Below are 16,679 nucleotides of genomic sequence, written 5' to 3'. Positions count from 1 at the left end.
AGAGCCTGTGTTAGAATTAGAAATGGAGAGTAAGTGGTTTGAAGTAAAGGTGGGACTTTGCCAGGGATGTGCTATGCCATCATGGCTGTTCAATTTATACATGGATGGGGTGGTGCAAGAAGTAAATGCAAGGGTAATGGGCTGGGAATTGGAGATGATAAAAGAAAATGGAGAGAAGACAGAAGATAGAGGTGAGTGGAAAATGATTGTGTATAGATGATGCCGTGATGCATGGGAATGGTTGGGGATGGATGGTGGGGGAGTATGTATGAATAATATTTTGACACAGCCAGAAGGGATTTCTCCCTATCTCTTTTTCTGCATGAGGGGAGGGAGATTGGGGTCGCCAATTAAATGAAGCAGCCTTGCTGTGGATGTGCTGTGTCATCCTTCATTGCTTCTGATCCAGGACAGTGATATGCAGGGATGACCTGTCTTCCAGGAGGAGCCAAGAAAAGAGTGAGGAAGGGGTGATGAATGGGAGTGGAGTATGTGGGATTAAATGCATGGGAGTGGATCTTTTATTTTTAGTTGTTTAGTTATTTTTTATTTCCTGTATTGAAAAGCCACTTCTATATTCATCAACATTCATGGTGTGTTGGTTGGGTGACAAATTATCCATGATCAACACACCTGGATCCTTCTCCTTTTTGCTGTTGTGATTGTTTCACTTTGTGTGTGTGTGCACACATTATCTGATTTCATTTAGTTGTGAATTCTAGGATCAAGTCTAAGTGTCAGGATATTTTTTCTTTATTTAGTTCAATGACAAACTTGTCAGGTAAATATTTGTAGTTGTATTTGTGTGTGTTAGTATACACCTTATGTAAAGAACATCCCTCTGACAGCTGTTGTCTTTGCATGATCAGGTTTACACGATCAGCTTTATTTCCCTCGTTCAACGTGCTTGACCTGGACACAGTCGATGATGGTATCTTAGCCCACTTGGACGAAGAACTGGCCCGCCCTGATTGGCAGCTCCTTGTGGCCCACTTCCTGGGGGTGGACCATTGTGGTCATCGCTATGGACCAGACCACCCTGCCATGGCTCACAAACTGGGCCAGATGGACCAAGTTATTGGGTAAGTGCGAGGGCAAAATAAGGGGGCATGGCATCGTATCCATTCATAAATATCTTGGGGCCCCCTTCCCCTCCTTTCTGATCTTTTTTTCCCTGCTTCTCTTCATTTCTCTTTCCATTATACTGAACCAGAACCCTAAGGTTTGGGTCTTTTAATGTGCGTGGATGTGGAACAGATGAGAGTAAAAGGCAAGAGATAGGCAGTATGTTTGTAAGAAGAAAGATGGATGTATTGGTATTGAGTGAAACTAAGTTGAAAGGGAGGGGTGAGTTTGAGAATGAGAGTGTAGTTGGGAGGTTGTCAGGAGTGAAAAGAGGATGAAGGAGAGAAAGGGTGGCTACACTAGTAAGTGAAGAAATAGGTAAATGTGTGGTGTAGTGAAAGAATGTTTCTTCAAGGTTAATGTGGATGAAGGTGAAACTGGGAAGGGAAATGTGGGGTTTTGTAAGTGCATATGGGCCTGGTAATGAGAAGAGTGTAGAAGACATTTTGTATAGATTTAAATGAGTGCATAGAGGGCTTAGGGAGAAATGTCAATGTAGTGGTATTGGGAGATCTCACTGCTAGGGTAGATGAACCAATGGATAGAGTGGTTGGGAAGTGTGGAGTGCCAGGAAAAGATTATAGTGGAGAGATGGGTGGAGATGTGTCTAGAGAGTTGATGATAGTAAATACAGTGTTTAGGAAGAAAGTCAAGCATAAGTACACATGGGAGAAGGTGGTGGATGGAAGGGTGGTAGATAGGGCTTTAATGGACTATATAGTGGTAACCAGGAGTAGAGTAGGAAGAGTTAAAGATGTACATGTTCTAAGGGGAGAGAGTTGGGTAATAGAAGATAATTTTTGGTGGAAGGTAAGTAGAGAGTGCAAGATAGATGGAGAAAGAGGAAAAGGACAGAAGGTAGAGAGGTGCTTAGAGTAAACTGCTCAAATAAGAAAGAAAAGGAGAAGGAGTACAAGAAGAAGCTGAGAGAAGAGTGAGAAGGAGTGAAGGATAGAGTAGAACTAGGAGTGGAGGAGGAATGGGGATGTTTCAAGGAGGGTATCATAAGGTGTGCATAGATGGTGTGTGGAACAAGGAGGATGGGAGGAAATAGAAGGGAGGGTAGTGAGTGATGGGATGATGAAACAAAGAAGGTAGTAGAAGAGAAAAAATAAGCATTAACAGGTTAATTACAAAATAGGATGAGAGAATCATATGAGAGGTACAAAGAAAAGAGAAGTAAAGCATAAGATAAAGGAGGCAAAGAGGAGAGCAGATGTGAAATGGGGTTAGAGTATGACTGAAAATTTTGAAAGTAATGAAAAGATGTTTTGGAAAGAAATTAAAAGAGGAAGAGGTGAATCAAGTAGAGAAGAAAAAGTAAAAGGTGCAGATGGAGAGATGATAATGGAAGAGAAGGCATTGAGAGGAAGATGGGCAAAGTATTTTAGGGAGTTGCTAAATGTGAAGGAGGATAGGGAGGGAAAGGTAGTTGCAGTGGGAAGTGTTAAGAAAATGACTGATGAATGAGGAAAATGTAGGAGAAATAAGAAAAGATGAGGTGAAAGCAATTATTAGAATGATGAGAGGAGGTAAGGCACCTGGGTTGGATGGGTGCCATGTGGAGTGTCTAAAAATGGGAGGTACAGTGATGGTGGACAGGCTGGTGAGGTTTAATGAATGTTTAAAAGAGGGTAGAGTACCAGAGAATTGGAGGAATGTCTGTATAGTTCTGCTCTACAAGGAGAAAATGGGACAAGTGTGAGTGTAGTAGTTTCAGAGGGATCAGTTTATTGAGTGTAGTTGGGAAGGCTTATGGGAGGGTCTTGATTGAGAGGATTAGTAGAGGAACAGAGGGAGTAATTGGTGAGGAAGAGTGTGGGTTTAAGACAGGTAGGGGTTGCATGGATCAAATTTTTGTGGTAAGACAGATATGTGAGAAAGCTTAAGGAAAAGGGAAGGAAGTTTTTTGGACCCTAATGGATTTGGAAAAGGCTTATGACAGGGTAGACAGGAAGGCACTGTGGGAGGTATTACATATATATGTGATAGGAGGAAAGCTGTTAAGAGCAGTGAAGAGTTTTTATGAGAGTAGTAGATCCTGTGTTAGAAATGGAGAGAGTAAGTGGTTTGAAGTAAAGGTGGGAATTTGCTAGGGATGTGTTATGTCACCTTGGCTATTCAATGTGGTATACATGGATGGGGTGGTGCAAGAGGTAAAGGCGAGGGTAATGGGCTAGGGATTGGAGATGATTAAAGAAAATGAAGAAAAATGGGAAGCGAGCAGGTTGTTGTTTGCTGATGACTCTGCACTTGTAGTGGGATCAGAGGGATTAAAGAAGTTAATGACAGAGATTGGGAAGATGTGCAAAAGAAGGAAGTTGAAGATAAATGTGGGTAAAAGTAAGGTGATGAGATGTACAAAGGGAGAGGATGGCAGGAAATTGGAAATGATAATTAAGAGAGAAATGGATAGCTTTAGATACTTGGGTGCGAATGTGGCGGGAAAGGGAGGAGTGGAGGGGGAGGTAGAATGTAGGTTGAGAGAAATAAATGTCTTGGGGGATTAAAAAGTGTAATGAGAAATAAACATTTGGGAATGGATGCTAAGAGGAGATTATATGGAGTGATTGTTCCAACAGCACTGTATGGGGCAGAAATAAGGAACATAAGATAAGAAGAGTTTAAATGTGTTCGAGAATAAATGCCTGAGAAGTATGGTAGGGGTTACTAGGGTGGATAGAGTGAGAATTGAGGAGGTGAGTAGGAGAACGGGGGTGGAAAGTGAGTTGGGAGATAGGGTTGATGGAAGAGTGTTGTGATGGTTTGGACACATGGAAAGAATGAGTGAAGAAAGATTAGTAAAAGAGGTGTGGAATATAGAAGTGGAATAAGTGAACATGAGGGAGTGACCAAAGATAAAATGGATGGATGAGGGGAATGTCTGTTGAGGAAGGAAGGGAGAAGACAGAAGATAGGGGTGAGTGGAGAAAGGTCGTGTATGGATGATGCTGTGATGCATGGAAGGGTGTGGGTGGAGGATGAGGGAGTATGTGTGAATGATATTTTGATGCAGCCCGAAGGTATTTCTCCCCGTCTTCTTCTCTTTTTCTGCATGAGGGGATGGAGAGGGGGGTCACCAATTAAATAAAGCAGCATTGCTGTAGATGTGCTGTGCCTTGCTACATTGCTTCTGACTCAGGGCAGTGGGCGAGATGCAGGGATGACCTGTCATCCAGGAGGAGGTAAGAAAAGAGGGAGGGAGGGGTGGTGAGTGGGTGTGGAGTATGTGAGGATGAAATGGGTGGGAGTGGGTTCATACCTTTGACTTTGGCTACCTCAATTATAAGGGGGAAGAAGCCATTGGTATATGTATGTATGAACACCATTTGCAAGCAACCATCATTAGCTTTTGTACATACATATACCAAAGGCTTTTTCCCCTTTACAAGGGAGGTAGCTAAAAAACAAAGGCATAAAATCCACTCCCACCCATTCCATCTCCACAAACTCCACTCCCATTCACCACCCCTCCCTCTTATCTTGGCTCCTCCTGGATGACAGATCATCCCTGCATCTTTCCCACTGTTCAGGGTCAGAAGCAATGTAGCAAAATACAGCATATCCACAGCAAGGCAGCTTCATTTAATCAGCGACCCCCCTCTCTGTCCCCTCATGCAGAAAAAGAGATGACAAGGAGAAATCCCTTTGGGCTGCAGCATCAAAATATCATTTGCACATTCTCCCTAACCCCCCATCCCCCACCCACCCACTCCCTTTCATGCATCACAGCATCATCCTTACACAACCATTCTCCACTCACCCCTATCTTCTGTCTTTTCCCTTCCTTCCTCAACAGACCTTCTCCGCTTTCCCAATGCCCCTTTTACCCCATCCATCCATCCATCCATCTCATCTTTGGTCACCCCCTCAGTTTCTGTCCTTCCACCTTTGCCTTCCACACCTCTTTTACTAGTCTTTCTTCACTCATTCTTTCCATGTGTCCAAACCATCCCAAAACTCTTCCATCAACCCTATCTCCCAACTCACTCTCCACCCCCCTCCTCCAGGGTTTGTACAGGTTCTTTTTTTACCTAATAAATGATGAATTTTTTATTATGAATATCCAGTACCAAAAAATCCTTAAATTCTTAAAAAATTGTCAAAAGTCATGACAAGTAATTCTTCGTCAAAATGAAATTGTTTTATGTCATTTTTGTCTAATCAATTGGCAATAAAAATAATTTCGTCATCAGGTCCACTGCCCTTTAATGACATTTCCTGGTCATTTTTGCAAGTGTTGTAATATGTAAAATATCCAGGAATTGTACATAGGTCCTGAAAAAGTGCAAGAATGGGTCATGAAAAGTCCTTAAAAAGTCATGAAAAAAAAAAAAATAGTCTGTCAAAGAGTGGGAATCCTGTTGCTGGACACCCATGGCCCCCAAGTAACAGGCAACAGCCTTAACCCATTCAACTCCGATGACAAGATGTCTTGTCATTTGGTCAAATAAAACAAAAAAAAATCATAATAAAACAACAAAATGTTTGATGATCAAACAGCACCAGAAAAATATGACATCATCAGTCCCCCTCCTCCTCGAGGAGGAGGAGGAGGACTGATGACGTCATATTTTTCTGGTGCTGTTTGATCATCAAACATTTTGTTGTTTTATTATGATTTTTTTTTGTTTTATTTGACCAAATGACAAGACATCTTGTCATCGGAGTTGAATGGGTTAAAAGCAAACTAGACACTGCGACATACGAAGGTGGGACACCACGAGTGTAGCTCCCCTTCCCGCAAAATACAACTAGGGAGGTAAATACTAGGTAAATGTATAAAACATGCTCATGTTGAGGCTAATACAGCTACAAGCTCCAAAGGATCCCACTGGGCAACTACTGTAGTAAAACTGGAATTGTCCACCTCTGTTAAGATTAGCCCATAATTCACTCACAAAAGAAATATGTTATCGTCTCTTATGATACCAATGAATAATGAAAGTAATTGTGCATTTTTTTCAGTCATGTTGCATCACAGCTGAAGGAGGACACCGTACTCTTCGTGCTGGGGGACCACGGCATGACCCGGACAGGTGACCATGGTGGTGACTCGGACGATGAGGTCACGGCAGGTTTGTTGGCGTACAGTCCTGAGCTGGCACTCCGGCCAACCTTGAAAACTTTCCCTTCCTCTGGGACGGGCTCTCAAGGGAAGGAAGACAATGACCAGAGAGCCACTGTAGTGGCTCAGGTGGACCTGGTACCGACACTTGCTCTTCTCTTGGGAGTGCCCATTCCACATGCGAATCTAGGCCTAGTAATGGAGGACCTATTAGTGATGCAACATGGTGCCAAGGAACCTGATGGGGCTCTTCAGACTCGCCTCCAGGCCCTTGCCCTCAATGCTCGCCAGGTGGACATCTACCTTGGCCACTACCAGCATTCAGGAGGTAACTTCCCTCCCAAGTTCCTCGAGCGACTCGAGACCCTCCGAGAAGAGGTGCGACAGGCCCCAGACACAGCCAAGAAACTAAGGGCGTATCATGCCTTCCTGATGGAAGCGAGAGAGATGTGCGAAGAGGTGTGGGCACGCTTTGATTTACCGCAGATGATGAGTGGTCTCTCCCTTGCAGTACTTGTTCTTGTACTGGCCATGGTACTCCTTCTGCAGAAAGAGTTGAGGCCAGTGGGTGTCAGCATGGTGGTACTGACAGTACTAGTTACTGTAGCAGCAGCAGCAGCAGGGAGCACCCAATTCATTGGGCTTGGTTTGGCTGCCACAGTAGGTGTGGCCATCTTTGTCCTGCATGTTTCCCGAGCTGGCCATGTCCACATTCCACACTTCTCCTTTGGGACGGTGATGTGGTGTGGTGTGGCATTACTGGGCCTGGCCGGGCTCTCGAACAGCTTCGTGGTGTCTGAAGACCGCATCTGGGCCTTCGCTCTTGCTTCAGCTGTCTGTCTGGAAGCACTACACACATCTCTTGCTACACCAGGCCTCAGCAAGGGTAGTAATGGGGATGATGTGTGGAAGCAAGCAAAGCGTACTCAGCGGCACGTGTCAGTATGTGCCGCAGCTGTAGTAGTGGTGGCAGCTAGGTGCAGCTCTGCTTTCTGGAAGTGCCGAGAGGAGCAGAATTGGTGCCAGCCAAACCACTTGCACACAGTGATGCCAGGTTTGCCGCAGGACGCACGTGGCCCACGACTGCTTTGGGCGGCTGCAGCCGCACTTGTTTTGGCATGGGCACCATGCAAGTGGCTAGCTCACTGTGGCAATGCAAACGGTTCGCACCTTTCCGTGCAAATTGCTCGTGTTGGGCCTTGGCTCTGTTCTGCATTGACCATTGGCTTTTGGGCGCTGCAGGCGGCACCCTTAGAGCGACTGGATACAGCACTATTGGCATATGTGGTGCTGCCTCCACGCTTCCTGTTTGCAGTTGTGGCCGTCAGCATAACTCTGATATTGATGACACCCCATCTTGTGTACCAAGTTCCTCCTACTGCCACCACCACCACCACGACCTCACAGTTGGAAGTCATGGTGCCACAGTTAGTACGGGCTCTGCAAGAGCAACAAGAGCACCGTCGGCGTCCTCCTGTGGTGTATGGTCTGGCCACTGCAGTCTCGGCTCCCTGCGTGCTTGTGGCGGCCTTGATTGTTCCCCTGCTGTCTGTTCTAGCTGGGGATGGTGCGACCCCAGCTCTCGTCCTTCTCGTGGTATGTCAAGCTGCGGCACTCCTCCTTACTGCAGCAGCAACAGCTTCAAGTGCTACTTCTAAAAGTAAGTATCCTTTTATTTTATTGTACCCAGGGCAGTGGAAGAGATGCGGGGATGACCCTTCATCCAGGGGGGTGCCAAGATAAGAGGGAGGGAAGGGGGTGGATGGGGAGTGGAGTATGTAGGGGATGGAATGGGTGGGAGTGGTTTTTTTTATGCCTTTGTTTCTTGGCCACCTCCCTTGTAAGGGGGAAAGAGCCTTTGGTATATGTATGTATGTATGTAGTAAGACACATCACCTACATGAAAACCTGTATTATTCCTTGGTAATATATATTTCTGCTCCACTGTGAGGAAATACAGGAACTGGTAGACGTGAATAATCTTTCTTTGCCATGGGAAGACCTCATACAATGTCTGTTGGTACCTGTACCATTTCCCCACATTATTGACTTTAGTTTTATTGTAACTGTGTTCACCTAAAGCTTAATTGAAAGAAAAGCTATCTAGTACTCAAGTCTTAGGAGAAACTTTTTAAAATGTGAGCAGGAATGACCTGCTAAATGATGATGTGACTTAGTTTAACATCACAAACTCCTCCCTATCAGGAGGCTAGGACGGTGCCCCTTACAGTGGACTTTGTAGTGTAGAATTGAATCAACCATGCCCTTGGTCCAACTCGCTGGTGGCAGGGTTCGAATCGTCATCATCTCAACTTTCGCCACAAGTAACGATGCCCTAACCTGATCAGCCAGCGAGCGAGCTATATAATAGATGTTATATCTCCCACAGATGATTTGATACGTGGTCGTGGAGCTCTGGTGTGGTTCATCATCAGCATCTATGGATTCTATCTGATGGGTCACCAGCCAACCTTACCGTCCCTTCACTGGACCTCAGCATTTGTGGGCTTCCGGGAACACAGCACCACAATCCTGCCTGCCATTATGATAGCCATCAACACCTATAGCAGTCACATTCTTGTTGGCCTCACCCTGCCTCTTGTCATACTGGCACCCCTGGCTCTCCCTGCTATCTTTCCCTCCATCAAGAATACCAGGTAAATGTCTTTTTTTTTACTATTTTTGTATGTTGGGGCAACAGTGAAAGGGGAGATGTTATTTGGAGTAGCTAATTTATTCAGTGACCAATGAAGGGTGGCACCATGAAAAGGTTAATGGGACTCTGGTTACGTGGGTGCCCGCAGGGTGTGGGTAGCTCACAGGGCATGCTGTGTTGCCAGGAGTTAATTAGGTCACAAGTATACCTAGTAGCCCTGTGCTCAGGGGGTAATCACGTGCATGTGACATTGGCATGCTTCGATGTCAGTAGTCTTACGTATGAATGTCATTATCCTACAAGGTGTATTACTTTAATGTGATGGTGTGGGTCCATGTGGCACTACGCTGGATGTGTATATTACAAGGATGCCATTGTCTTGCATGGATTATGTGTTTTGCTACGTACATCCCGCAGTAACTAATACCGTACTATGATTCTGTGATTACATCACCACTGTAGTGCACTACACCACAGTTTTTATCTTTATTTACTTATCTATTAATTTATTTGTTTATTTACTTATGCATTTGTTTTCTTTCTGAGCATATCTTGAGCAGTTCGGTTTTTACTGTAAACATGACCTTCAAGTCACTGGGAAAGAGTTGTGAATTTTTGATCAATGGGTTCCATATTAACAAGGCTGAAGTATGAATGTATTTGACCCTTGAATAATAAGAGGGTGACAATCTTGGAGAGGCCACAATATTTAAGTTGGCGTTACTTAAACATATTTGTCCCACAAGAAATTATGGTAATGGGGGGAGGGGAGTAATGTTCCTGAACTCTTGGAAAGTCTACCAATCGTTGGTGTTATGCCACTCCAACCTTAGAAACATTATTAATGCATTACATTAATAGGTAATAGAATCTTTATTTACACTATGGGTAGTAGAGCTTGTGTCAGGATTAGAAATGGAGAGAGTGAGTGGTTCGAGGTAAAGGTAGGAATTTGTCAAGGATGCGTTATGTCGCCCTGGCTGTTCAACTCATACATGGATGGGGTAGTGGGAGAGGTAAATACAAGGGTAGTGGGTCAGGGATTGGAGATGGTTATTAAAGAAAATGGAGAAAAGTGGGACGTGAGCCAGCTGTTGTTTGTGGACGACACTGCGCTTGTGGCTGGATCGGAGGAGGGATTGAGGAAGTTGGTGACGGAGTTTGGGAGAGTGTGTGATAGAAGAAAGCTGAAGATAAATGTGGGTAAAAGTAAGGTGATGAGATGTACAAGGAGTGAAAGTGGCAGTAGACTGGAAGTGAGCATTAAGGGAGAGCAACTGGAGGAAGTGGATAGTTTTAGATACTTGGGTGCAAATGTGGCAGGAAAGGGAGGAGTGGAGGTAGAATGTAGATTGAGAGAAACGAGTAAATGCCTTGGTGGATTAAGAAGTGTAATGAGGAATAGACATTTGGGAATGGATGCTAAGAGGAGACTGTATGAAGGAGTGATTGTGCCAACAGCACCATATAGGGCAGAAACATGGAACATAAGAGAGGAAGAGAGAAGGAGTTTGAGATGAGGTGTCTGAGAAGTATGATGGGGGTTACTAGGCTAAATAGAGTGAGAAATGAGGAAGTGAGGAGGAGAACAGGGGTGGAAAGGGAGTTGGGAGATAGGGTTGATGAAAGAGTATTAGGATGGTTTGGATACATGGAAAGAATGAGTGAAGAAAGACTAGTAAAAGAGGTATGGAAGGCAGATGTGGAGGGAGTGAACATGAAAGGACATCCTAGGATGAGGTGGATGGATGGGGTGAAGGGGGCTTTGGGGAAGAGGGGAATGTCTGTTGAGGAAGGACGGGAGAGGACAGAAGACAAGGTTGAATGGAGAATGGTTGTATATGGATGATGTTGTGATGCATGAGGTGGAATGGGCTGGGGGATGGGGGGTGAGGTAGCATGTGTGAGCAAAATTTGACGCAGCCCGAAGGGATTTCTCCCTGTCTTCTCCTTTTATGCATGGGGGGACAGAGAGGGGTGGTTGCTGATTTAATGAAGCAGCCTTGCTGTGGATGTGCTGTGTCTTGCGACACTCTTCCTACCATACTCCTGGTCACCGCTATATAGTCCATTAAAGCTCTATCTGCCACCCTTCCATCTGCCACCCTCTCCCATGTGTACTTATGCTTAACTTTCTTCTTAAACACTGTATTTGCTATCATCAACTCTCAAGACACATCTCCACCATCAATTCTCCACTACGATTTTTACCTGGAACTCCATACTTCCCAATCACTCTGTCAATTGGTTCATTTCCTACCCTAGCATTTAGGTCTCCCAATACAACTACATTGACATTTCTCCCTAATCCCTCTATGCACTCATTTATATCTACCCAAAAAGCCTCCCTTTCCTCTAGGCTCTTTCCACTACCAGGCCCTTACGCACTTACAAAAACCCACATCTCCTTTCCCAGCTTCACCTTCATCCACATCAACCTTGATGACACCTCCTTCTACTCCACTGCCCGCTTACTTATCTCTTCACTTACTAGTATAGCCACCCCTTCTCTCCCTCGTCCCCTCTTCACTCCTGAGTACCTCCCAGCTACACTCCCAAACTCACAGTTGCCCTTCCCTTTCATTTTAGTTTCACCCAAAGCCAGTACATCCATCTTTCTTCTCACAAACATACTGCCTATCTCTTCCCTTTTACTCTCATCTGTGCCACATCCATGCACATTGAAACACCCAAACCTTAGGGTACTAGTTGGAAAGCTCCCAGACCCTCTTATGCCTTTACTTTCTTTTTTAGGAATATCCCCTTTTGGGGCTACAGGTAGTAGGACTCCTAATCCCATCCCCCCATCCCTTTTTTGTCACCTTTACGACTCAAGTGGAAATACTTGGTGGCAGCATTCTTTTGCCCCCACCACAGGGTAGGTAGGCGGGCGAAAAAAGAAATGAATATTCAGAGAAATGGTACAGGACAGTAACAAGGGGTTGGGGGACAGCATAACGGAGGGACATGTTATAAAAGTGTCATCATTTCTCTATGTACAGAGTTTTCCTCTATCACAGACAAAAAGATGTGTGGCTCTGGTCCGTAGGGGCGCCTCATATAGACCCTAAAGTATCAACTGCATGCTACTCTGCCACAATAACATGCAGCCAATACCCCAGACGGGTTTTTAAACAAGAAATTTAATACAGTATAACCATACTCCTAACTCAATTGCTAGACAAGAATCAAACTGCCTTCACTCCTGACCTCTGCCACAAGAAGTGATCCACTAACCCATGGGCTCTCAACCTTCTTTCCTTATATACCCTGTGCTTATGTCGTGCTATTTTTTAGCCTCCTAGAAATCCCGTTATTAGTTCATATAACCCTAGTGTATCCACTAAGTACCACTAGTTATTCATGGTCCAATTTGTGAACCACTGTGGCCCACAAGGACTCATGGAGCCATAGGTTGAGAACCACTGCACTAACCCACTGTTTCCCAACTCTGGGGTCGCCAAGCGTTTTTTTTTTTCTGGGGTCACCGAGACATCTCTTATGTTGATTTTGTTTGTTGCAAAGTTATATGAATTCAATGCAATAACCATGATGATGTTAGCACATTACAAATAGATTATTGGGGTCGCGGTCATATCGTGAGGATCATGATCCAGAGAGCAGCCACAAAAATGGCCCCTGCACTTTCAAACTTGTCATATGAGGAGAGACTGGCTAGATTGCATGTGCTGACTCTGGAGCAAAGAAGAGAGAGAGGCGACCTACTGACCATCTATAAAATCATGAAGGGCACAGAAATACTTGATAGAGAGGACTTGTTCAATTGGGACAAGAGAAACACAAGAGGACATGGAAAGAAACTCAAAAAACATAGTTATAGAAGAGATCTGAAGAAGAACCGTTTTCCACATAGAGTGGTACACTTGGAACAAACTGGACAAAAAAATAGTGTGTGCAAAAACCATTCATGAATTTAAGAGCAAACTAGACACAGTGAGATACAAAGGCAAGACACTATGAGTGTAGCTCCCCTTCCCGTAAAATACAACTAGTTAATATTGGGGTCGCCTGAAAAAAAAAGGTTGGGAAATAACCTGTTTGGTCACAGTAGAAGAAGGCGAAGAGCCCCGTAGCTGCAAACAAAACCATTACCTTTGCCCTATGATGCATTTTAGGGGCTGTTAGGGCAGTTAACACGTAGTCACTGCTGGGAATCAGTGAGGAGTGTGGGGCTTGAACTCACAACTAAATGAAAATGAGACCAGCAAGCTTTTGATTATGCCACTGTGGCAAAATGAACATTTAACCATTTTCATACAAGTCAAATATTCGCATGCAAATTCTAGGCTGCCTGATGTACAATGATTTGATGATGCATCACAATACATACATACATATACCAAAGGCTTTTTCCCCCTCACAAGGGAGGTAGCCAAAAAATAAAGGCATAAAAACCATTCCCACCCATCACAATAGGCGTTATGAAATATAAAGACGACCTATGTGAAGTGGAAGAGGAACGGGAGATGTGAGGAGGGTGGGGAAGAAAAAGAGAGAGAACAGGGAGAAGACAAGGGGAGGAGAGGGAAGACAAAAAGAGAGAAGGAGAGAGGAGAAAGGGAGGCAAGGGAGAGGAGAGAAGAGGGATGAGATGAGAGGAAACAGGGAGAAGAGAGGATGAAGGGGAAGAGAGAAGAGGGAAGGAGAGGAGAAAGATGGAAGGAAGGGGAGATAAGGGAAAATGTAATACTCGTTCTTCTTCATCCTGAATGTAGATAACCACAGAAAAAACAATCAAGCCTGTTCACAGAATATGAGGGTCACCCAACTACAAATAAAATATAAATATAATCAGTACAATGATACTGGCATCTTCTTAGATCCACTTGCACCTCAGGATGTTGGCGTCCTTGTTTGCTAAGGGTTACTTTTATTTTTTGTATATCCCTTTCTTTCGCTACAAAGCCCTCTGTGAGGGGCACCGTCCTAGCCTCCCGATAGGGGGGGGGGGAGTGTGTGTGATTTAAAGCATATCATCATCATCATCATCTTTCTTTTATATGTTATAGTGATGAAGTGACTTGATGTTATTTCTTAACAGCATGGAAGGTCTGGGCCGTGGTGAGCTTCTGCTTCTTGACAATGTGGAAGCAACTCACTCTGCTCTCTGGAGAACTTCTCTCTCATACATAAGCCTTCACGCTTTCAAGGTTAGTTGGTGATACATCACCATATGAATTTTGTCATTAAATTTTAGTTTGTTAATAATTTGAGCCCCTTAATGAGGTGTTGACAATGTAGTTATATGCAGTCAGTCAATTGTTACCTTGAGTTTTGCTGAATGGGATAACCCGGAGCCTCAAGGTGGAAACAGCAGTCCCCCCACAACACAGACAACAGTCCACAGGTTCGTTCTTCCCAGAGAACTCTAGGAGGTTCCAAGAGCTCTCTGGGAAGAACGAACCTGTGGACTGTTGTCTGTGTTGTGGGGGGACTGCTGTTTCCACATCACTGACTGACTGAAAGTTGTACAGTAGGGAGAGGAGAGCAGTTACCAGCTCTCAGATCTCCACTTGTGAAAAAAGTTGAAGAAATACAACTGAGATTGATAGAGATCTTGGTCAGTTCCTCTGGGTTGCACCTCCTGATGAAGGTGGGAGGGTTGACTAGATACCAATAGGCTTCCTTCTTCTCCATTATAAGGGAGGCAGCAGCCAGCTAAGACATGCACCCAGAGCCTTTACATGCCTAAGGGCCCAGTCACCCCAAGCTTACGACCTGTTTCCGACCAGGTGGTCACCAGCCAGTTGCAGGTAGTCTTTGGAAGTCACTGGTAGTTGGTAATAAGATAGATAAATAGATCGATAGACAGATATCTTACAACGCTGAATAGTTCCTAGTACATAGATTTTCATCTTATCAACCACATTAACTTTTTCCATTTCAATTCCTTGCATTGGTTTTGTGTTGCCGACCAGTCGCTTGATTTTTGGTCGAAGGTGGTCGGAAACAGGTTGTAAGCTTGGTGTGACTGGGACTTTAGTGCCACCCCCACCACCCCCCACCACCCCGGGGCAGAGTTTTCAGTGACGCCCCCTCCTCCCCCATCACCACTTCCCATCTCCACAATCCCTTACAGCCTGTTTTAGCTATTGGCTCGCGAAATAATTAAACGGATTTTAAGAATTGTATCTAATGTTCCTATTGCAGAAAGGGACAAGGGAAAACTATTTCATATTCTGTTGATTCTCACGCAAAATTCACATGGTAAAATATTCAGGGCTCCTTTGACCTTTTTTTATTATAATTATTTTGTCAGCCTCGTGGGTGACATGTCCAGACTAGAATTGCCGCCCCCCCTAAATGTGCCACCCCAGGGCATATGCACCCCCCCACCCCAATGTGAGGGCCCTGCATGAACCCACCCCCACCTATCATCCCTTTCTCATCTTAGGTTCTTGTGGATGAAGGGTCATAGTCATTCTCCACCTGCACCTATCTCTTGTCTTCTCCCTTCCTTGCTCAACAGACATTCGCCTTTTAGTCAAGGCCCTTATCTTATTCTCAGTTACATAGACATACACACACCAAGGGCTTTTTCCCCTCTTACAAGAGAAGTAGCCAAAGTCAAAAGGCATAATTCCACTCCCACCCATTTCATCCCCACCCACTCCACTCCCATTCACCACCCCTCCCTTCCTCCTCCTCCTTTTTTTGGGTCCTCCTGAATGATGGGTCATTCCTGCACCTTGCCCATTGCCCTGGGTCATAGGCAATGCAGCAAGACACAAAAAGAAACTAAAGAAGGACACTTATAGAAGAGACCTGAAAAAGAATAGCTTCCCACACAGAGTGATTGATGTCTGGAACAAACTGAACAGAGTAACAGTGAATGCCAGAACTTTACACGATTTTAAGAATAAACTGGATGCGGAGAGATATGAAAATGGGTCACTACAAGCATAGCTCTTGTCCCGTAAATACAACTAGGTAAATACATCCATAGCAAGGCTGCTTCATTTAATTGGTAACCTCCCTCTCCATCCCCTCATATAAAAAAATAGAAAATGGGGAGAAATCCCAATGGGATGCATCAAAATATCACTCACACATAACCACTCCCTATGTATTTACCTAGTTGTAATATACGGGAGGGGAGCTATGCTCGTGGTGACCCGTCTTTGTATCTCTCCGCATCAAGTTTTATCTTAAAATCTTGTATAGTGTTAGCACATACTATTTTGTTGTCTAATTTGTTCCATGTATTTATCGCTCTGTGTGGGAAACTGTTCCTTTTCAAGTTTTTTCTATAACTATCCTTTTTCAATTTTTTTCCGTGTCCTCTTGTTTTACCGTTGTCCCACATTAATAGGTCGTTCCTGTCTAAAACTTCCATTCCTTTCATTATTCTGTAGATAGTTAGCAAATCTCCTCTTTCTCTTCTTTGTTCCAGAGTTGGTAGGTTCAATTTGGATAGTCTTTGCTCATATGTTAGTTCGGCGAGTGTCGGTGCTAGTTTTGTTGTCGCTCTTTGTAATCTTTCTAGTTTCTTGATATTCTTTTTGGTACTGGGTGTCCAAAGTGATGCTGCGTACTCGAGTTTTGGTCGTATTAGTGTAGTATTTTCCTTATCATTTCTTCGTCCATATAGGTAAATGCCACTTTGATTGCTCTCAATAAGTTGTAGGTTTCTCCGAACATCTTGTTTATATGCTTATCTGGTTTCATGTCCTTTCCAATCATCACTCCAAGATCTTTTTCATAGTTAGTTTTATTTTTTTTTTTCCCCCAATTCTGTAATCTTTTGATATTCTATTTTTACTCTTTCCAAATTCCATTATGCTGCATTGCTTAATATTGAATTTTACT

At 44.2% G+C, this 16,679-nt stretch overlaps 2 protein-coding genes across 3 annotated transcripts in view; both read left to right on the top strand.

The window, feature by feature from the left end:
* LOC143031084 (uncharacterized) overlaps positions 1–16,679 on the top strand; it is a 434,563-nt gene that overhangs the window by 226,064 nt on the left and 191,820 nt on the right. The window lies entirely within an intron of this gene.
* PIG-O (phosphatidylinositol glycan anchor biosynthesis class O) overlaps positions 1–16,679 on the top strand; it is a 33,690-nt gene that overhangs the window by 13,547 nt on the left and 3,464 nt on the right. The window contains exons 6-9 of one of the 2 annotated variants that reach the window (XM_076194487.1): positions 870–1,082; positions 6,094–7,853; positions 8,583–8,850; positions 13,912–14,020. In XM_076194487.1, the coding sequence (XP_076050602.1) occupies positions 870–1,082; positions 6,094–7,853; positions 8,583–8,850; positions 13,912–14,020 (2,350 nt within the window). The remainder of the gene's footprint in view (positions 1–869; positions 1,083–6,093; positions 7,854–8,582; positions 8,851–13,911; positions 14,021–16,679) is intronic. The other variant, XM_076194488.1, reaches the window with a different exon arrangement.

This window comes from Oratosquilla oratoria, chromosome 12 (genome assembly GCF_046742065.1).
Source record: "Oratosquilla oratoria isolate Oo_2021 chromosome 12, ASM4674206v1, whole genome shotgun sequence".
Taxonomy (NCBI): Eukaryota; Metazoa; Arthropoda; class Malacostraca; order Stomatopoda; family Squillidae; genus Oratosquilla; species Oratosquilla oratoria.
The sequence above is the reverse complement of the archived record's forward strand: the minus strand, read 5'-3'. Positions and strand labels throughout refer to the sequence as shown.